Consider the following 23726-nt stretch of genomic DNA (forward strand, 5'->3'; position numbering starts at 1 on the left):
GAACCACCTTGCTACATCTCGATGCTTAACGGCAATCTCACTGAACGTATGCGAAGTGCATGTTTCTGTCGTCCAGTGGAATGACATTACGTATTCTAAAGCGTACAGATCCTGTAGTAGGCGAAGCATTTCGCGGGGTGGCGTAGCTTCAACATTCCCAATGTACCAAAGTCGCAAATCCATTATATGAAGGCTGGAAGCTACCTAGCTGTCGGGAAAATTCTTAGGTGTGTCTCTCGGGACCGCTTTCGTCCGTATTTTGTATTACTGATGAACGGTGGCTGTTTCAGCTATTTTAGTAAATGGGGAATTATCAGTGCAAACATCCCACCAATAAGTATCGTTTCTGCAGCGCAGTGAAAGATCCTCCACATGTCACAACGGTAAAGCTTTAGTCTTTGTCTCGGGTGTCTAGTCTTCAAAGTTATCTGTAAAATTATTATTAACTTCTCAGATATTTCGATTGCAATGCTATGTACAGAAGTTAGCTTCTGTGTGTGACGTAACGTATCAAATAAGAAATTATTTGCCACGACTTCAATCTTCCTCCGCAGTTTCTACGTCTTGAAACTAGGCACTAAGGGTCGGAAATGAGTATTGATGGCGGTACGAAGTTTCGAATGAGGAGTACGAATGTTCGTAAATTGCTTATATTTCATAACAAGCAACTGCCTGCCTCATCGGCACGACCTTTAAAAGTAATAATTTAGTTGCCACGGTGGAGTTTGTCATTGTTTACAGCTCGTGACTGGTTTTTAAACATGATGGAGCATTATTCATTGCAGGAACTTGCAGACGCACTCGAAGTCCGGAAGACCGAACGGATGTACAGAGCAAAATTTAATAATAAGAAATTTATCTCCGTCTATGAAAACTTACGATGACATCGGTCCTTTAAGCCACAGAGAGAGGATTAAGACTCTCGGCAAAAAACAGTTGTCACGGTTCATAATGCTGACAGCGGTTGTCCCTGCCTCTACCAGCTGTTGCAGTAACTTTCTGGAGCAGGTGTGTGCCAAGAAAGATCATAATTTGGAAGAGAGAGACTGCGTCTGCAGTTGGCTTCTTACTACTCTGTCTGTTGAAGTTCACGATGTATGTCTAAGAATGAGTATAGAAAATTTCCAAGATTATGTCAAAAATGTGCTTTCCAGCCTGTTAACGTTCAATTTTCTCCAGGAAAAAAGATGAGTTTTCATTCTTACGATAGTAGTTGAAGGATAAAACAAAGATTCCTTCGGGGCTGTAAACTTTTTGTCAAAATTAAAAACTTAGTGACGTTCATTACAGGACTGTTTCGGCTTGTCAGCTGATACATATACATGTGCTACGACAGCCTTTATGCACTGACCACTCCTCTCGATTTGATATACGTATAATTCGACGACACGTTAGCATCTGTAGATTAGAGTCCGCCTCGGTAATGCGGGGTTAGCGCGGCGGATTACTAAGCGAAGTAGCCTGGGTTCGAGTCCCGACCAGGTCGGAGATTTTCTCCGCTCGGGGAGTGGGTCAAGCGTTGTCCTTACGTTCGTATCGTCGTAACTGACAAGAATTCGTACAATTTCGTATCGTCTTTCCATTATTGAGATGACTGAACGGACACGAAACGCAAGCCAATAAATTGGGGGAAAATATGTACAAGAGAGGAAATACGCGTCGATGTCGCATAGAAAAAGTTTACAGCTCGAGTGCGAGAAGTGTTTTATCCTCAGTGGAATTGTTGTTAGTGTGGCGCCTGGCGCGAAGAAGGACTGTCGGCCAGGGAACGGCAGGTTTGACGCGCGCGTATTCCTCCACAGCGACGACGACGACGGACCGGCCGAGCCCGCCCTGGCTGACGACGTCGCAGCCCTCGCCCTGGAGCACGGTGCGGGTGGAGGCGCCGCTGCCGCCGCCGCCGCCCCCGCAGCCGCACCCGCCGGCCGCCCCCGCGGACACGGCGCTCGTCCCCGGCACTCTGCCGGCGCTGCCGCCGCCCCCCGTCACGCAGTCGCCGCCCCCGCCTCCGCCGCCCCCGATGGTGCCCGTGCCGGTACCGCAGACGCCGCCGCCTCCGCCGCCCCCGCAGCCACAGGACACGGCGACGGTGGTTCCTCCCAGCACGAGTACAGGTAGGCCGCGGACTAGCTCTTTTCGAACCCCTCCCCCCTGCTTCTTTCTTGAGTTTTTATCTTTTGTTTTCGCGTGCGATTTGGGCAATTACTTCTCTAACTACGTCTCTATTGTTCAACTCCGTACTGACCAGCAACCGACACCCGTTGCAGTGTAGTAGTGGCGGAAAACCCAACGGAACTCTTCAAACTTCATCTTGACGCGAATTTCCTTAGGAAGTTTCACAGCTTGCGCCCTTGTTTACTCGAACAATAAATATACAGAGCGATTCAAAAAGAATACCACAACTTTAGGAATTTAAAACTCTGCAACGACAAAAGGCAGAGCTAAGCACTATCTGTCGGCGAATTAAGGGAGCTATAAAGTTTCATTTAGTTGTACATTTGTTCGCTTGAGGCGCTGTTGACTAGGCGTCAGCGTCAGTTGATGCTAAGATGGCGACCGCTCAACAGAAAGCTTTTTGTGTTATTGAGTACGGCAGAAGTGAATCGACGACAGTTGTTCAGCGTGCATTTCGAACGAAGTATGGTGTTAAACCTCCTGATAGGTGGTGTATTAAACGTTGGTATAAAGAGTTTACAGAGAATGGGTGTTTGTGCAAAGGGAAAAGTTCTGGACGGCCGAGAACGAGTGATGAAAATGTAGCACGCAACCAGCAAGCATTTGTTCGCAGCCCAGGAAAATCGACTCGCAGTGCTAGCAGAGAGCTGTAAATTCCACAATCAACTGTATGGAGAGTCCTACGAAAAAGGTTAGTTATGAAACCTTATTGTCTGAAATAGGTTCAAGCACTGTCTGCAGCTGATAAGATTAAAAGAATCGATTTCTGTGATTTTATCCTTGCTCAAATGGAAACAGATGAATCTTTCGTTTCAAAGATTGTGTTTAGTGACGAAGCAACTTTCCACACTAACGGGAAAGTCAACCGTCACAATGTCTGTATATGGGGCACTGAGAATCCGCGGGAAACAACTCAGTATGAACGTGACTCGCCTAAGGTGAACGTTTTCTGTGCCATTTCAGCCAATAAAGTTTTTGGTCCCTTTTTCTTCGAAGGTGCTACTGTAACTGGACTACAGTATCTGGAGATGTTACAGAATTGGCTGTTCCCTCAGCTCGGACAAGAAGCACAATAATTCATATTTCAGCAGGATGGAGCGCCACAACATTGGCACTTATCTGTCCGTAACTACCTGAACGTCAACTACCCGAGGCGATGGATCGGCCGCCAGGCAGCCCGTGACAGAGCACTTCATCACTGGCCTCCAAGAAGCCCTGATCTTACCCCCTGCGATTTTTTCTTATGGGGGTATGTTAAGGATATGGTGTTTCGGCCACCTCTCCCAGCCACCATTGATGATTTGAAACGAGAAATAACAGCAGCTATCCAAACTGTTACGCCTGATATGCTACAGAGAGTGTGGAACGGGTTGGAGTATCGAGTTGATATTGCTCGAGTGTCTGGAGGGGGCCATATTGAACATCTCTGAACTTGTTTTTGAGTGAAAAAAAACCTTTTTAAATACTCTTTGTAATGATGTATAACAGAAGGTTATATTATGTTTCTTTCATTAAATACACATTTTTAAAGTTGTGGTATTCTTTTTGAATCACTCTGTACATCGAGGTGACAAAAGTCGTGGGATACCTTCTCATATCGTGTAAGACCTTCGTTTGCCCGCCGTAGTTCATCAACTCGACGTGGCACGGACTCAACAAGTTGTTGTAAGTCTCCTGCACGAATATAGAGTCGTGCTGGCTCTACAGCCGTCCATAGTTGCCAAAGTGTTGCTGGTAGGAGGTTGTGCAAGAACTGAGATCTCGATTATGTCGCATAAGTGTTGGATGGGATTCGTGTCCGGCGATCTGGCGGGCTAAATCATTCGCTCGAGTTGTCCACATTGTTCTTCAAACAACAATCGGGAACAACTGTGGCTCAGTGACGTGGCGCATTGTCATCCATAAAAATTCCGTTGTTGCTTGGGAACATGAATTGTTGGGGTCTGCGCCACACTCGAGCCCTACCGTCAGCTCTTACCAACTGAAATCTGCATCTACATCTACATCCATACTCCGCAAGCCACCTGACCGGAGGGTACCTTGAGTACCTCTATCGCTTCTCCCTTCGGAAAGAAGGATTGTCGGTATGCCTCTGTGTGGGCTCTAATCTCTCTGATTTTATCCTCATGGTCTCTTCGCGAGATATACGTAGGAGGGAGCAATATGCTACTGGACTCCTCGGTGAAGGTATGTTCTCGGAACTTTTAACAAAAGCCCGTACCGAGCTACTGAGCGTCTCTCCTGCAGAGTCTTCCACTGCAGTTTATCTATCATGTCCGTAAAGCTTTCGCGATTACTAAATGATCCTGTAACGAAGCGCGCTCCTCTCCGTTGGATCTTCTCTATCTCTTCTATCAACCCTATCTGGTACGGATCCCACACTGCTGAGCAGTATTCAAGCAGTGGGCGAACAAGCGTACTGTAACGTACTTCCTTTGTTTTCGGATTGCATTTCCTTAGGTTTCTTCCAATGAATCTCGGTCTGGCATCTGCTTTACCGACGATCAACTTTATATGATCATTCCATTTCAGATCACTCCTAATGCGTACTCCCAGATAATTTATGGAATTAACTGCTTCCAGTTGCTGACCTGCTATATTGTAGCTAAATGATAAAGGATCTTTCTTTCTATGTATTTGCAGCACATTACACTTGTCTACATTGAGATTCAATTGCCATTCCCTGCACCATGCGTCAATTCGCTGCAGATCCTCCTGCATTTCAGTACAATGTTCCATTGTTAAAACCTCTCGGTATACCACAGCATCATCCGCAAAAAGCCTCATTGAACTTACGATGTAACCCACAAGGTCATTTATGTATAATGTGAATAGCAACGGTCCTACGACGCTCCCCTGCGGCACACCTGAAATCACTCTTACTTCGGAAGACTTCTCTCCATTGAGAATGACATGCTGCGTTCTGTTATCTAGCAGCTCTTCAATCTAACCACACAATTGGTCTGATAGTCCATATGCTCTTACTTTGTTCATTAAAAGACTGTGGGGAACTGTATCGAACGCCTTGCGGAAGTCAAGAAACACGGCATCTACGTGGGAACCCGTGTCTATGGCCCTCTGAGTCTCGTGGACGAATAGCGCGAGCTGGGTTTCACACGATCGTCTTTTTCGAAACCCATGCTGATTCCTACAGAGTATATTTGTGGTCTCGAGAAAAGTCATTATACTCGAACATAATACTGATGTGACCAGACCTGGGTTTTCCAGTCGTCTGGGGCCCAACGGATACGGCCACGAGCCCATCAGAGGCGCTGCAAAGCTACTCGCGTCGGTCGTCTGCTGTCAGTCCATTAGCCTCAAATTTCACCGCAATGTCCTAAAGTATACGTTCATCGTAAGACGCGCATTAATTTCTGCGGTTATTTCACGCAGTTTTACTTGTCTTTCAGCACTGACAACTCTACGCAAACGCCGCTGCTCTCGGTCGTTACGTGAAGGCTGTCGGCCACTGGGTTGTCTGTGGTTAGAGGTAATGCCTGAAATTTAGTATTCTCGGCACGCGCTTGACACTATGGATCTCGGAATATTGAATTCTCTAACAGTGTCTCGTACGTCTAGGTCCAAATACCATTCCGCGTTCAAAGCGTGTTAATTCCCGTCTTGTGACCATAATAAAACATCAGAAACGTTTTCACGTAAATCACCTGAGTACAAATGACAGGTCGACCACTGCAGTGCCTTTTGTACCTTGTGTACGCGTTACTACCTCCGCTGTGCATCCTTTGACTTTTGTCACGTCAGTGTAGTCTGAGGATTCCGTCTCGAGGTAAACATAAGCTCTCGTTTTTCTATTTTTAACCTGTTCCCCGTCGTTAGTAGCACTCCGTCTTCAGGCCACAAGTGGCCCATCGGGACCATCCGACCGCCGAGTCATCCTCAGCTGAGGATGCGGATAGGAGGGGCGTGTGGTCAGCACACCGCTCTCCCGGTCGTTATGATGGTTTTCTTTGACTGGAGCCACTACTATTCGGTCGAGTAGCTCCTCAGTTGGCATCACGAGGCTGAGTGCACCCCGAAAAATGGCAACAGCGCATGGCGGCCTGGATGGTCACCCATCCGAGTGCCGACCACGCCCGACAACGCTTAACTTCGGTGATCTCCCGGGAACCGGTGTATCCACTGCGGCAAGGCCGTTGCCCGTCGTTGGTAGGGTTCACTTTATTCTACTTAACAGCACATGTGCTCTCTGTCTTTCGCTGCACAGCTGTTAGTTTAAACACAGTTCGTCATCTGCTATTTTTTACTATTGTCTTCTCTTGGAAACCAATTTATTTACCAAGATCGCTACGTTAACGCAACTACTGGATTGCTGGTTTCGGCAGTAGGTATTGCCACCCTCATAACCATAAAACCGCACAGTGGTAGTTAAATCATACAATGCTTACACCACTGTCGCGTGAGGACTACACAATATGCATAAAAAAGTCGAGGCATTACAATGCATATTATGCATATCGTATAGTCCTCATATGATAGAGCACTGTAAGTATTTTACGATATAACTACTATTGCCGCACACACAGTGAGAACGTGGCAAACTGGGTTACAGCGTCATCTGCACTGCACTAGGTGGACACGTAACAACATGAAAAACAAAATCTTCTGGTAAATACGATAAAGGAAGACCACTGATCATGATGTCACATTACCAAAATTCGTGCGGGTTAAGAGAGGAAAACAGGGAACTGTGTATTGCTCGAGACGGAGTCTTCGAAATATATTTCTAACTTAAAACCTCGGGTTTGGCCGTTTACTTGCTAGTCATTCGGATCATACAACTGGAGGAGCACTTGGCAGTTGCACTTGCATTGTCCTGTAAACATCGGCAGTCGTTGCTTTCATTATTAGCCTCCTCTTGTGGAAGGTTTTACTGCATGTTTTGCCTAACGTCAGCAATATATCCCTCTCATCCAGGGGGAAATTAGGGAAAAAGTGCAGTTGTTTCGGTATCTCGGCTGATATAAAACGCTATTAGTTTTAATCATTGGAAAAAAGTCACTCCTTTACATACCTACACTTGTCGGAAACGTATTTTTGATATCTTAATCCGTATCCGTCCACTGTTGGGTTTCCCACGGCTTCCGAAAATCACTGAGACAAACGCGAATGAGCCGTATTTTCTCAATAAAGCAACGTGACATTTCCTTCTCCGCAAGTACAAAGCAATTCAAACCTACGTAAGTCAAAAGTCACACCAAAATCAAAACTTACACTTAAACAGAATACGTGGCCTTAAATGCCATGAAACTATACACGTTTCGCGGTACTGGATTAAAACATCAGTGGTCTGGAAGCAAACAATTTACCATTTTGGTCGGGTCGTGCGAGGGCGTGCTGAAAAGTAGTGCCCCCGAATTTTTTATGTGAAAACTCTGAAAGCTTTTTAAATAAAACAGATTTTATTAACATTCTGCATCTTCCTCTTTCATGTCTACGTATTTATTTCTCAACATATTCACCCTAGCAATGAACACATTTCTCCCAACGAGAGACCAGCTCCTTGATACCGTCACTGCATAATGTTTAACATCGTTGACGGAACCATAACCTCACATCTGCTTGCACCGCTTCATCACTATCAACTATGATGAAATCAACATTACCATAATGAAATGTTGCTCCTCAGAACTTTGTGACACACTGAGTTCCTTACGTAATGAATCCCTCCACAGTGGTACTTTTCCAGACAGGTTTAAGTATGCTATTGTCAAACCATTACACAAGAAAGGAGGCAAATCGTCAGTGCAAAACTTCCGTCCCATTTCATTATTGGCAATATTTTCAAAAGTGTTTGAAAGGGTTATGTAAAATAGACTTTATGAACACTTAGTACAGAAAAATATTCTCATTCGCAATCAGTTTCGATTTCGGAAAGGATTATCAACTGATCAAGATATATTCACTTTTACAGATGATATATTAGAATCAATAAATCAAAAGTTATTACCACTTGGAATATTCTGTGATCTGGCTAAAGCTTTTGATTGTGTTAAGTAAGATATCCTTATACAAAAGTTAAAATATTATGGGATAACAGGAGTAGCAGGCTCATGGTTCTCATCCTATCTTTTTAACAGAAAACAGCGTGTGTCTGTATCAGGCTTACCACGTAACAATAGTCATTCAGAATATGAAACCATCAGGCAAGGGGTGCCCCAGGGCTTTATTTTAGGTCCCTTGTTGTTCCTATTATATATTAATGACCTTCCATGTGCAGTGTCACAAAATGCAAATTTTGTCTTATTTGCAGATGATACAAGTATTGGTATAAAAAACGTTACCCGTGATCTCACTGAGCAGTCAGCTAATGAAATGTTTGTATCAATGGGTGGTTGTCAGCAAATGGATTGTCACTGAATTTTGACAAGACCCAGTACATACAGCTAAGTGCGTCACAAAGAATACCTGACCCTATAAGTATAATGTATTCAAACATTGAAATTAAAGCTGTAGACAGTATCAAAATTTTAGGGCTACAAATTGACCACAACCTAAACTGGAAAACTCACGCTCTAGACTTAACGAAACGCCTTAGTTGAGCTACATTAGAAGTATGGATAATAGAAGATATAGGCGATTTAAAAATGAAGAAGTTAGTTTATTCGGCCTACTTCCATTCACTAATGAGTTACGGAATCATCTCACAAAGAGAACATTTTCAAAATTCAGAAACGAGTCTTTAGAATTATATCCGGTGTCAGTCCTAGATCATCATGCAGAGACCTCTTTAAGAAACTTGGTATTCTAACTACTACTTCTCAGTACATATACTCTGTGATGTCCTTTGTCATTTCCAACATGTCTCTTTTTACACAAAATAGTTCAAAACATGATTATAATACCAGAACCAAAAACAATCTGTATAAGGACTATAAAAGCTTAACATTAGTACAAAAGGAGTGAAATACATGGGTACTCACATGTTCAATAACTTACCAGAACATATCAAAGGTCTTGTAAGTGATAAAGATCGCTTTCAGAGGGAATTGAATAACTTCATTAGAATTGTACAATATCCATGTATCTGAGTAAAAAAATAAAAAATAAAATAAAATACAATAAAGACCGTTTACTCTTTCCACATCCCAGAGACTTCCCTCCAAGGGATCCATGGAAAACGATAGATGTAATGTAAGGTAAAGTCCTGAAAGGTGTTCCTTAAGCTTTGCAAGCGGATGAAAATTGAATGGTGCGGAGGATGATTGATAACAGTGTACACAAGGGGAGGGTGCTGCATGTGTGGATCAACTGTTTGAAGACCAAACTCGATTACAGCACGCTTTTTCTCACACACTGACATAGTTACGTAACGCACTGCCTTGTTTTACGCTGCAATTCGAAGCTCTCTAGCGGCAGAGGGCTGCAAATATGTAGACATGAAGAATAAAGAGGTAGAATGATATCTTTTATTTTAAGAGTTGTCACAAAAAAATCGGAGCCGTTACTTTTCAGCACGCCATCGTGCATCTGACAACAGTTCCGTTATTACTCTGTCGAAGAGTGGTTCTTTGACTTCTTACATTATCGAATGGTTTGAAAGCCTCGTCTGATCACACCTTCGTCCGATATATCGCTCTTGAGCACTGTCCTTTTGTGTCCGTTTTCACTTTCTGAAATGTCTGACAGATGCACGTGCAGAGATTTACGCTTCTAAAAAAATGGTTCAAATGGCTCTGAGCACTATGGGACTTAACATCTGAGGTCATCAGTCCCCTAGAACTTAGAACTACTTAAACCTAACTAACCTAAGGACATCACACACATCCATGCCCGAGGCAGGATTCGAACCTGCGACCGTAGCAGTCGCGCGGTTCCGGACTGCAGCGCGTAAACCGCGTGGCCACCGTGGTCGGCTAAGAAAAAAGACGAAAATGCAGAAAGTCAAAGAACAACAATTGAATAGATTGTCAAAGGGCTGTTTCTAGGGCTATAGATGAACCAAAAGCGTTAGTAAGTGTGTGATTCCAGGCCACTAATGACGATTTGATACAAAAAGCATATGGCGTGAAGTGCTGGGTGGTTATAAATAAAGTGCAGCTATTCACGTTGGTCCAGTGTGGGGTGTAATTATCGTATTTGAGTGAAACGTGGTAGACATGCTGATATGTTAATGCGGAACCGATTTACGCTCGATAAATATTAGTTCCAATTATGGCCACCAGGTGCAAATCTGGCGCTGTACTCTGTATGACGTTTGAGTGAAAAGTACGGCTATCGAGAAGCCAGACGGTGCACTGCTAGTGAAACTGTTTTATGTGAACGGCAACAATTACAGCGTATCATTGAGAGAGTATCGTCGACTGAAAGGTCTGAGGAGAGGCGCGATGTCATTAAATGTGTTAAAGGAGATGATAATGACGCGGGTGAGCTAGGTGTGACACCTCGAAGTGAAAGGTGTATCCCGGTGGAAATTATTGACGAGGTTAGCTGTAACTGACCGTGCAGCACGTACCAGTGCTCATGCAGTGACTAGAGAATTGTCCATCTCGTAGTAAACAGTTCGGAAAGTTTTTCGGTCTATTTTACACTGGTACCCGTACAAGATCCAGACGGTGCAGCAATTGAAACCTAATAATCCGCAGCAACGTTCCGAATTTGCTCTTCGGTTTCTGGCACGGAACGGAAAGATGACGACATGTGGCCGGGCAATATTCTGTGGAGTGACGACGCACATTTTACATTTACAGGATGCAGTGAATACACAGAACGGTCGAATTTGGGGTACTGTATACCGCGTGTTGTGCACGAAGAGCCATTGCGCTCGCAGTGTGTGACTGTGGCGTGGATTCACAAGCACGTTTATTCTCGGTCCGTTCTTCTTTGAGAAGAACAGATCTAGGTGGCTTGTCAGGTGTACCGTGATGTCTGCACTTTTTCGAGACCTCCTTGTACAGCATGTGATTCCTGCATTCGGAGAGCACAACTTTGTGGAGACCACTGTTTTCGCGCAAGATGGAGCAGCACCTCATGTCGCTCGCCCAGTGAAAGATTTGCTTAATGCATCCTTCCATAACTTGTTATCTCCAGGGGCTTTCCAGATGTATGGCCAGCAAGATCACCTGATCTTAATCCGTGTGACTTTCGGCTCTAGAAATATCTAAAAGAACGCGGTTAGCAGGGACACGTTCGCTGTCTACCTGATCTGAAGGCCAGTATTCAGATTCTGCCGGAACTGCTGCAAACAACTGCTGGCCACTTTGTTTTACGGATGCAGCAGCCCGTCGACGTCTCCGGTACTCGTATCGAACAAATTGTGTAAGTGGCAGTTAATAATGAAATCAACATTATGCCTTTCTCACAGGTTTGACCTTTTCTGTCCACCTCCCATCCCTAATCCATTACGTACTGAAACATTTCTGTACGTCTTTCTTGCATTCACAGCGCCAGATTTGCACCTGGTGGTCAAAATTAGAACTATTTTTTTCCAGCATAAATCTGTTCCGCATTAACGTACTAGAATATCTATCAAATTTCGCTACCATACGATAATGACAGCCCATAATTGCAAAGACGGTTGCAGTAGTTTCTAGGGATGTTCGATTATAGAGCAATTTTACGGACACCGAATTTAAAATCACTCACGCAATTAAAATCGAAAGCGAATCCCTAGCCTCCGAACACTCGTCTGTAGGGCCTCCGATTCAGCGCGTTTTGTTTGGTTTTTGTGGTTTTGTTGCGTTCCCCGGCGGCGGCTGGCCGCGAGTGCAGAGGAGTGACGCCCAGTAGGGCGCGTCTGGTGTAACGCTTCCGCAGGTCGCGCCGGCTCGGCTGCAGCTGCGGCGGCGGCGGCGGCGGCCGCAGCGGCGGCGGCGGCGCTGCCGTCGCACTTCCCTCCGGAGGAGCTGTCGCGGCTGTGCCCCGCGGTGACGGCGCGCAACCTCTTCTGGAACTGGACGTGGGCGGGCGACGTGGCCGAGCAGCCCTGCCCCGGCGGCTCCACGGGCCGCGCGCGCTGGCAGTGCCGCCGGCGCGACGACGGCCCGCCGCTGTGGGCGGCCGACGCGCCCGACCTCTCCGACTGCCACACGCTCTGGTTCACCAACCTCGAGACGCGCATGACGCACGGAGACTCCATCACCACCATCGGCAACGAGCTGGCACAGGTCCGTAATTAATTTAATGCGGCTCCCGTCCACCTCACAGTGCTTCCAGACTTGTCAGATATCATTATTTCTAAACGACGTCGGACATTAATCTGGCAAAATTTGGCACGTAACGGTACTTTCTATTGTTGTTGTTGTTGTTGTTGTTGTGGTCTTCAGTCCTGAGACTGGTTTCATGCAGCTCTCCATGCTACTCTATCCTGTGCAAGCTTCCTCATCTCCCAGTACCTACTGCAGCCTACATCCTTCTGAATCTGCTTAGTGTATTCATCTCTTGGTCTCCCTCTACGGTTTTTACCCTTCACGCTGCCCTCCGATACTAAACTGGTGATCCCTCGATGTCTCGGAACGTGTCCTACCGACCGATCCCTTCTTCTAGTCAAGTTGTGCCACAAACTCCTCTTCTCCCCAATTCTATTCGATACCTCCTCATTAGTTATGTGATCTACCCATCTAATCTTCAGCATTCTTGCAGCACCACATTTCGAAAGCTTCTATTCTCTTTTTCTCTAAACTATTTATCGTCCACGTTTCACTTCCGTACGTGGCTACACTCCATACTAATACTTTCAGAAACGACTTCCTGACATTTAAATCTATACTAGATGTTAACAAATTTCTCTTCTTCAGAAACGCTTTCCTTGCCATTGCCATTGCCATTCTACATTTTATATCCTCTGTACTTCCACCACCATCAGTTATTTTGCTCCCCAAATAGCAAAACTCCTTTACTACTTTAAGTGTCTCATTTCCTAATCTAATACCCTCAGCATCACCCGACTTAATTCGACTACATTCCATTATCCTCGTTTTGCTTTTGTTTATGTTCATCTTATACCCTCCTTTCAAGACACTGTCCATTCCGTTCAACTGCTCTTCCAAGTCCTTTGCTGTCTCTGACAGAATTACAGTGTCATCGGCGAACCTCAAAGTTTTGATTTGTTCTCCATGGATTTTAATACCTGCTCCGAACTTTCCTTTTGTTTCCTGTATTGCTTGCTCAATATTCAGATTGAATAACATCTGGGATAGTCTGCAGCTCTGTTTCACTCCCTTCCCAACCACTGCTTCCCTTTCATACCCCTCAACTCTTAGAACTGCCATCTGCTTTCTGTACAAATTGTAAATAGCCTTTCGCTCCCTATATTTTACCCCTGCCACCTTCAGAATTTGAAAGAGAGTATTCCAATCAACATTGTCAAAGTCTTTCTCTAAGTCTACAAATGCTATAAATGTAGGTTTGCCTTTCCTTAATCTTTCTTCTAAGATTAGTCGTAGGGTCAGTATTGCCTCACGCGTTCCGACATTTCTACGGAATCCAAACTGATCTTCCCCGAGGTCGGCTTCTATCAGTTTTTCTATTTGTCTGTAAAGAATTTGCGTTAGTATTTTGCATCTGTGACTTATTAAACTGATAGTTCGGTAATTTGCACATCTGTCAACACCTGCTTTGTTTTGGATTGGAATTATTATATTCTTCTTGAAGTTTGAGGGTATTTCGCCTGTCTCATACATCTTCCTCACCAGATGGTAATGTTTTGTCAGGACTGGCTCTCCCAAGGCTGTCAGTAGTTCTAATGGAATGTTGTCTACTCCGGGGGCCTTGTTTTGACTTAGGTCTTTCAGTGCTCTGTCACACTTTTCACGCAGTATCATATCTCCCCTTTCATCTTCATCTACATCCTCTTCCATTTCCATAATATTGTCCTCAACTACATCGCCCTTGTATAGACCCTCTATATACTCCTTCCACCTTTCTACTTTCCCTTCCTTGCTTTGAACTGGGTTGCCATCAAAGCTCTTGATATTCATGCAAGTGGTTCTCCTTTCTCCAAAGGTCTCTTTAATTTTCCTTTAGGCAGTGTCTATCTTACCTCTACATCCTTACATTTGTCCTCTAGCCATCCCTGCTTAGCCATTTTGCACTTCCTGTCGATATCATTTTGGAGACGTTTGTATTCCTTTTTGCCTGCTTCATTTACTGCATTATTATATTTTCTCCTTTCATCAATTAAATTCAATATTTCTTCTGTTACTCAAGGGTTTCTACTAGCCCTCGTCTTTTTACCTATTTGATCATCTGCTGCCTTCACTATTTCATCCCTCAAAGCTACCCATTCTTCCTCTACTGTATTTCTTTCCCCCATTCCTGTCAATTGCTCCCTTATGCTCTCCCTGAAACTCTGTACAACCTCTGGTTCTTTCAGTTTATCCAGGTCCCATCTCCTTAAATTCCCACCTTTTTGCAGTTTCTTTAGTTTTAACCTACAGTTCATAACTATTAGGGAAACAAATTAACAGTCCAATTTTTAGAGGACAGAGGATCTGCTATCAAAAATGGAACTCACTCGGTTCTTCAGTCTTTTTTACGAAAATGATAAATAACGAGTCTGTGACACGGTCAGTTCTGCTTATGTGTAACGACAGTCTTCTCTGTCCTATACGGTTTAGGCCACTTTCTGTTGTAAAGTGCGCTCGGGGTGCGTCCGGCTCCGTGCTTCGGTTTTCGGTATTCTCGGGAGTCATTCCGATGGTAGTAGCTACTGGCTACTGACTTTTAGCCTAAATAGTGTCGGGTCTCTCTTATCGAAATCTGTTTTTGTCGTGTAGTCTTCCCGATATTCGAGAAATTGTGCTCAGACTCGGATTTCAATGTTTGAAGATATTTTATTGTCCACCGGAGATTGTTTCGGAACTCGGGCATTTACCTTCAGATATTCTAAATCGTGAAAATAATTGATATTGGAATGTATTACTTGTGGCAAATGACTACTGCCACTGGAGGAACCGTAAAATATAGGGGAGTAAAATGGCTCGCAATGCCGGCCGAGGTTTCGAATGGAGCAGTCTCGTACAAAATTTGTAGTTTACTATCAAAACTGGAGTTTTGACTCGTGGCAGTGAGACATTTACGTTTAATGTGGAAAGTCTTTGTAAGGTGACTGTCACTCGGTGACCGACAGAGGAGTACGTGTCGCAAATAACGAGGAGAGACGGAAAAGGGAATGGTCGGATTGGGGACCAGATTAGAGTGTAAGCTAGCTGGGCAGACGGAGGGTAGTTATTTGCTAGATGTTGGAAAATGAGGAAATATTGAGGTTCTTATTGGATACGTACTCTAGGGATACAGATGTCAATCAGTGAAAACTGCAATTTGTTGGAAAGTCTAGAGGAGGTGGATGTCAATTGCTGCCACTGATGATGATCTGTTAAATATTGGTCTTCTGATTTTATAAAAATAATTTACATTGCCCTCTAAACTGTAGTGGAACCCCGTTTGTTTTTAGCCCTCAGGGGTAATTACTGCCAAGTTGGGAATTATCGGTCTAGAGTCTCCGTTTTTATTTATTTATGTATTTATTTATTTACATGTCAAGTTTCGTAGGACCAAATTGAGGAGCAAATCTCCAAGGTCATGGAACGTGTCAGTACATGAACTTACAACATAAAAGTAATAACAGATATAAATAAATGTTCATGAACCTGAAAGAAAATCAGTCTAAGTTTAAGCAAACACTATCAGCAATACAATGAGAATCAGCTTAATTTTTCAAGGAACTCCTCGACAGAACAGAAGGAGTGACCCGTGAGGAAACTCTTCAGTTTCGATTTGAAAGTGTGTGTATTGCTGCTAAGATTTTTGAATTCGAGTGGCAGCTTATTGAAAATGGATGCAGCAGTATACTGCACACCTTTTTGCACAAGAGTTAAGGAAGTCCGATCCAAATGGAGGTTTGATTTCTGCCGAGTATTAACTGAGTGAAAGCTGCTTATTGTTGGAAATAAACTAATATTGGTAACAAGAAACGACAATAAGGAATATACATATTGAGAGGCCAGTGTCAAAATACCCAGACTCGTGAACAGAGGTCGACAAGAGGTTCATGAACTCACACCACTTATTGCCCGAACCGCCCGTTTCTGAGCCAAAAATATCCTTCTAGAATGGGAAGAGTTACCCCAAAAGATAATACCATACGACATAAGTGAATGAATGAAAATAAGCAAAGTAGACTAATTTACCCGTCGAAGTATCACTCACTTTCGATACCGTTCGAATAGTGAAAATGGCAGTATTAAGTCTTTGAACAAGATCCAGAACGTGGGCTTTCCACGACAGCTTACTATCTATCTGAACACCTAGGAATTTGAACGGTTCAGTTTCACTAGTCATATGGCCGTTCTGTGAGATTAAAACGTCAGGTTTTGTTGAATTGTGTGTTAGAAACTGTAAAAACTGAGTCTTAATGTGATGTAACGTTAGTTGATTTTCTACAAGCCATGAACTGAGGTCATGTACTGCACTACTTAAAACCGAGTCAGTGTTGCACACAACATCCTTTACTACCAAGCTAGTGTCATCAGCAAACAGAAATATTTTAGAGTTACCCATAATACTAGCGGGCATATCATTTATATAAATAAAGAACAGGAGTGGCCCCAACACTGATCCCTGGGGCACCCGGCACTTGACAGTACCCCACTCAGATACCACATCACAGCCGTTATCAACATTGTGAATAATGACCTTTTGCTGCCTGTTGCTAAAGTAAGAGGTGAACCAATTGTGAGCTACTCCCCTTATTCTGTAATGGTCCAACTTCTGGAGCAATATTGTGAGATCAACACAGTCAAATGCCTTTGCTAAATCAAAAAATACGCCAAGCGTTCGAAACTTTTTGTTTAGCCCATCCAGTACCTCACAGAGGAAAGAGAATATAGCATTTTCAGTTGTCAAACGACTTCTAAAGCCGAACTGTACATTTGATAGCAAATCGAGTAATATAAAATGATCAATTAACCTTTCATACACAGCCTTTTCGATAACTTTTGCAAACACTGATGGCATAGAAATAGGTCTAAAATGATTTACATGATCCCTTTCTCCCTTTTTATAAAGCGGCTTTACTACTGAGTACTTTAATCGCTCGGGAAACTGACCATTCCTAAAAGAAAAATTACAAATATGGCTAAATACAGGGCTAACATGTGCAGCTCAGTACTTTAATATTCTACTAGACACTCCATCATAACCATGAGAGTCCTTAGTCTTCAGTGATTTAATTATTGACTCAATCTCCCTATCGTCTGTATCACAGAGGAGTATTTCAGACGTCAATCTCAGAAAGGCATTTGCTAAGAAATTTATATGATTTCCTGTAGAAACTAAATTTTTATTTAATTCACCAGCAATGCTCAGAAAATGGTTGTTAAATACTGTACATATATCTGATTTATCAGTAACAGAAATATTATTAATGCGAAATGACTTTATATCATCAACCTTGTGCTGCTGACCAGACACTTCCTTCACAACTGACCATATGGCTTTAATTTTATCCTGTGAATTAGCTATTCTATTTGCATACCACATACTTTTTGCCTTGCTAATAACATTTTTAAGCACCTTACAATACTGTTTGTAATGGGCTACCGTAGCTTGATTGTGACTATTTCCAACATTTTGATATAATTCCCGCTTTGTTCTACATGATATCCTTATCCCACTAGTCAGCTTACCTGGCTGTCCATTACTGCTAGTACCCCGTTTAGAATGCTCTAATGGAAAGCAACTCTCAAAGAGCACGAGAAATGTGTTATGGAAAGCATTGTATTTATCATCTATATTATCAGCAATATAAACATCTTGCCACTCTTGTTCCTTGACAAGTTTTGAAAAACTCTCTATTGCTGTTGGATTAACTTTCCTACGTAGTTTGTAATTAAATACGACATTGGTTTGAGTACAAAAACCTTTTAATGTTAAAATTTGTGCATCATGGTCTGAAAGGCCATTGACCCTTTTACTAACAGAATGCCCATCTAGTAATGAAGAATGAATAAAAATATTGTCTAATACTGTGCTACTGTTCCCCTGCACCCTAGTTGGAAAAAACACAGTTTGCATCAGATCATATGAATTTAGGAGATCTACCAACATCCTTTTTCTTGCACAATCATGTACAAAATTAATATTGAAGTCACCACATATAACTACTTTCTGGTACTTCCTACAAAGTAAATCAAGAATCCTCTCTAGCTTAAGCAAAAATGCTCTGAAGTCGGAGTTAGGGGACCTATAAACAACAACAATTAGAAGTTTAGTTTCACGAAATTCAACTAATGCTGCACAACTTCCAAATATCTGTTCAGTGCAGTGTTGTGATACGTCTATGTACTCAAATGAAATACTGTTTTTTACGTACAGAGCCACTCCCCCACCCCGCAAGGAACTCCTTGAGAAACAGCCAGCTAGTCCGTAGTCTGTAGCCTGTTCGCAGTAGCAGTCGCAGTTTACACCGATAGCCCATATCCTGTAGCCTTTATTCCATTCCGCTCTTGTGTGCTGTTCTGGTCCTGCCTTCCTTCCACTCCTACCTTATTCATTAGCCTCAGCTCTAAGTTGCCGGATGCTCGTAAACCACTTCAGCCATATCTCGGAGATAGTCTTCTCGTGCCACTTCGAATTTAAAATTTTCAAAATGGCTGTGTTTTGAATTCCGCTTCTCTTACTCCTTTTTCCCCATATTTACTAAAGGTATCTAATCTCTGAAGTTTTAATCTGACACTTTGTTCAGTTATGTACTGTCAAAAGGTTTGCTCCTACAGGTCAAAGCTGAAATCTGTATACTGCTGTCTCACTTCCTTCCATAATTTATTCTTCTGTATGTCCATTTGAATCTCAACAAAATAATGTAGAAACGACAAAATTCCTGTGCAGATTTTGGGAGACACACAAATTGTGAGCAGTACATTTATTAAGCTTTTGTTACTTAGGACAGTCCTACATTTTGTGCATATTAACAGATTTTAGAATGAAGTTTGCCAGTGGCACAAGGTGCGAGACTTGTTTGTTTACACCTCACTGTAGTTAAAGTGGCCCCAAATTGTGCCTAGTAGGTGGGCTGTGGTTGTCATTGACTCACTGTATGGCCGTAGTGTGTGGGGGCAATGTTTAGACCTCCTAGAATGCCAATATCATTTTTGTGAATAATTTTTTGCATTGTGTACATAAAAGGTGTCTCTCTGGCCTGTTCTCAGAAATGATTGTCTTTATATTTCAGACTGTGGAATTTGTTTCAGTAGCTGCCCTCTCATTTTCCTGAAAATACAGCAGCCAGGTGGTAATGCATTTTGTATTTTTCACACTGTAGAATATTGTCTTGTATTAATGATCTCTCATTGCTGCTATTGAATTTGTTCTACTTCTGGTAAGAGGACAAATCTTATGTGTACTTTTACCATCAGAATTGATATTTATGAGGGGGAGTAATTTGTATATCCCACCAGAAACACTGAATCCCATCTGCCTTGTTACCGTTTTACATGTACAGCTAGGAAAGTAGATGTGACCAAATTGTCACCTTCATACTTGCTTCTTACCAGGTACACCAAACACTGTAACTGAATGATATTGTGTCACTGAGATGCTGTCTTATAATTAATGCTGCGAGTATGTTACAGGTAACAGAGAGTGTGCCCCTCTATGGGGGAGACATGCTGGCTGCTGCTGAAATTACACGGAAACTGGCCGGAAAGATGTCTTCCGACATCTCGACTTTCCCTGACCCTCGACAGCGTGAGGCCATTGTCACAGAACTTTTGTACAGTGTCATCCGCACGGGCAGCAACTTGTTGGAATGTTCTCATCACCAGAGCTGGAAGGACCTAACATACAAGCAGCAACTCCAGGTTGCAACTGAAATGCTAATGGGCCTCGAAGAAAATGCATTCTTGCTAGCTGAGACTGTGCGCCGTGAGAAGAGGGTTGTGCAGACTGTCAAGAACATATGTAAGTCATCCTATACTGGTACAATGTAGAATGTAAAATCTTTCAGCTTTACTGCCTGATTCTTTGTAGTTGCGTGATTAACTGTAAAACAAGCAAAGCATTACACACCTGTGTGGTATAGAAGATAACTTACTGTATATAATAGGAGGTGCAGACAGACCACTTTAAGAATGGAGTAATATGATCTAAAGAAATAAATGGAACTTAAGACAGTCATGTCAGAAAACAGTAACTCATTCGTTGCCGTGTGTGTGGTGAGTTGTGTAATGAAACACTGGCATGCCTTCAGGCTGCAAATGAAAATTCCCATTCCCAGTTCCTTATTTCAAAGAAAAACAGGAATAATATGTGCAGGACTCTGGGGTCTACACCATGGTCTTAAGCCTGTATAAAATTCTCTGTACTCCTCCACTTCCTTTGACTTGGTGAGATGAATGTACTGATTGAATAAGAGAAAAGCAGTGTGACATTATTGGGGCTTGAAAGCAGTTAACTCAAAATTAATACATTGAAATTTTTTGTGTAGCATTTATTTGTCTGTGTGTGCATGAACCTACTGAGGCAAGTGGCTCTTATTGCTTTAAATTTAATTAATTGTATTTATTTGGGCCAAATACTATAATCATTACATTACTTGAATTTTTGTATGTTTTTGGGGTAAACTAATTATTTGGTACTTCTATACATGTGATTTCTGGTGGCATTTTTAACATTTCGATTTATTCATGAATAAGCTTGTATATACATGTATTTTTTCCATTTCAGTGCTGAGTGTAAGAGTAATTCCACTTGCCCAAGTCAGTGAAGTGGAGGTGTTTCCTCTGGCAGAAACTCACGTTCCATGGCCAATATCACAGAACTGGGTAGAACTTCCAAGAATGTCTGTTCTTGAAAACAGTGACGGAGGATTTGTACGCATAGTATTTGCAACTTTCGATCGATTAGATGAGGTCCTGCAGCCAAGGAATCGGTCTCAAAGAATCAATTCTAAAATTATCGCAGCTTCTCTTGGGAAAGGAAAGCACATACAACTATCAAAACCTGTGAAAATAATTCTGCAGCATATTGATACAAGCAGCAACCTCACAAACCCTTCGTGTGTTTTCTGGGATTATGTAAATGGGTGAGTTTGTATGTGGTACATACTGTTATGGATTAGTTTCATTCACAAGCAAGTAAATGATAAACATGCCAACATTAAGTTTTATTTAATTTGATTGTCTCCATACCTGGAATGATTTTGACATTTTATATCTAATGTTAGCAGATTTAAAATGTAAATAGCAGTTTTTCTAACAAAATAGTAATACTTCTGCAACAAAATAACATATTGCATACTACTGAAAAACTTTTGAATAAATCCTCAAGACAAGGTTCTAATAAAGAAGTATTGTTTAAACCAAATTTTTTGTAATTTAACTAATTCATTTAATTTTTTTCATTTATGGCAGTGATTTACACATGGCCAGCTTTTGCTGGAGAGTAGACGTAAATGGTTGTTGTCATGGTAACTTCCCCTTGCATAGAGGTCTTTTCATCCAAAAATTTTGTATACTTAGTCATCTTCTTTGAGCCACCCAACTTCTAGTTCTTCCCGATTGTTATGTTGTGGAAGGAGTGTCTAATACTTGAATGAAACGTATTCAACTATATTAACAGTCACACTTCCAATACCATTAGGTACTAGTCAGTTCTGGTATCCTTTTCACTGAAAGCCTCATCTACTCAGTCCTTAGAGCAGGAAGGTGGCCAGCTTGATGAAAATCTATTCGTTGACAGAATGACACTGGCTCACTGTGCTCGATACCTCAGATGTGGTTTTTATATACAGTCGATACATGTTCTGTGTACAGTGGTGGTATGTAATTTTGAATTGATGTGGGAAATTTTATTTTTAATATTTCCATGTGTAAAAGCAGGGTACTTTTAAGGTAATTTGCAAAACCACGTACACTTGCATGTTCTACAGTCACATATTTTGGAGAACCAGTGACCTACTATTGCAAAGTTCGAACAGTTGTTTGAACAGCACATCAGGCCACATGTTGCTAATGCCAAGCATGGTGTTCTGTAGTGCATAACCAATGGCTGTAGCCATCTGGAGACAGCATAATTGCCTGAGATTGATCATGGATGTAATAAATTGCAAATTACAAACTGGTGGATGTAGGCATTTCATTTCATCATTGTATGTGTTCAGCATCTTGTATCTATTGATCAGTGCATCAATTATACTGTAAGTGGGTGTCTTTATTGATCCCAGTATGTAAAAACCTAATACGTGTAATTCTGTCCCAACAGTGATAAATTTGTGTTCAGTAAAGTAAGTAGTGTTCTCTTTTACAACTTTACTGTGTGTAATAGTTTTCCTGTTTTGCTTCTGTCCTTCAGGGCATGGTCTGATGAAGGCTGTCAAGTTGAAAAGACTAATGCAACTCATACCCTGTGTGTATGTGACCATTTAACCAACTTTGCCATACTGATGGATGTGCGTTCTGTAAAAATTGAGGCCACACATGAGTTTGTGTTATCATTCATAACTTATGTGGGCTGTATCATCTCTGTTGTGTGCCTGGCCCTGGCATTTCTCACCTTTCAAATTTTCCGTGGACTCAAGGTGTGTATAAAATAATTTTTTTTATACTGATCAGTATTGTCTAAAATAAAATAGAGCAAAATCTTATGTTTTGCTGTAACAGTGGAAATACCATACATAGTATTTGTAGAAAATGTGAAATACAAAACATTGTATTGAAGGAAAACATGACAGAAAAGATACTTTTCATTACCTTGAACCATTAACCTGATGTGTATCACCTCTATTTTCCAGTCGGATCGTACAACAATCCACAAGAATTTATGCATCTGTCTTTTAATTGCGGAAGTAGTATTTCTGTTTGGCATTGGCCAAACGCAGCATCGAGTAATTTGTGGTGCTGTCGCAGGGCTTCTGCATTTTTTCTTCCTCTGTGCGTTTGCGTGGATGTTCCTTGAAGGTAAGATATTTTATTAAATCGTTGGGATACTTCATTTAGTGCTGTCTCAGAAAGCACAAGTAACAAATTTTGAGAATAATGGCTCTTGGAGACAATACTGTGTGTACATGTTGACACTATTGTTACTTGAGAAAAACGTAGTAGTGATGAAATGTGACATTATTGATGTTGACATTACTCTTACCCAACAAAGTGAACAAGAGGTTGTTTAAAATAACTTTAGAGTGCAGCTGCACTAAAGATGGGGAAAAGTGCTTTTTAACCTGGATGTACTTTGATAATCATGTGTAGTACACTTCGTTTCTCTAGTTGAATTTTTTCATAAATTTACTTTGTATATTTTTGACTGAATACGAAATCTTCACAATTGTTGTAACATATTTAATATACATCATTTCAGGGTTTCAGCTTTATGTGATGCTGATTGAAGTATTTGAAGCTGAAAAATCACGCATTCGGTGGTATTACACATTCGCCTATGGAGCACCTCTGATAATTGTAGCTGTGTCTTGCAGTGTTGACCACCTCAGTTATGGAACTGAAAAATACTGCTGGCTTCGTGCAGATAATTTCTTCATATTCAGCTTTGTTGGACCTGTTATAGCTGTGATACTTGTAAGTAATAAAACTCATGTGTCC

The 23726-nt window shown here is 42.1% G+C and overlaps 1 protein-coding gene and 1 pseudogene across 1 annotated transcript in view; one reads left to right on the plus strand and one right to left on the minus strand.

Moving 5' to 3' along the window:
* Positions 1–23726, plus strand: part of LOC126184502 (latrophilin Cirl) — a 796671-nt gene that overhangs the window by 726730 nt on the left and 46215 nt on the right. The window contains exons 7-14 of the mRNA XM_049926894.1: positions 1803–1908; positions 7327–7373; positions 11950–12299; positions 19764–20091; positions 20857–21214; positions 22483–22708; positions 22922–23087; positions 23488–23702. Coding sequence (XP_049782851.1) covers positions 1803–1908; positions 7327–7373; positions 11950–12299; positions 19764–20091; positions 20857–21214; positions 22483–22708; positions 22922–23087; positions 23488–23702 — 1796 coding nt within the window. The remainder of the gene's footprint in view (positions 1–1802; positions 1909–7326; positions 7374–11949; positions 12300–19763; positions 20092–20856; positions 21215–22482; positions 22709–22921; positions 23088–23487; positions 23703–23726) is intronic.
* On the minus strand, positions 6217–6334 carry LOC126186103 (5S ribosomal RNA; annotated as a pseudogene).

The sequence above is a fragment of the Schistocerca cancellata genome, chromosome 4 (assembly GCF_023864275.1).
Source record: "Schistocerca cancellata isolate TAMUIC-IGC-003103 chromosome 4, iqSchCanc2.1, whole genome shotgun sequence".
NCBI classification, from domain to species: domain Eukaryota; kingdom Metazoa; phylum Arthropoda; class Insecta; order Orthoptera; family Acrididae; genus Schistocerca; species Schistocerca cancellata.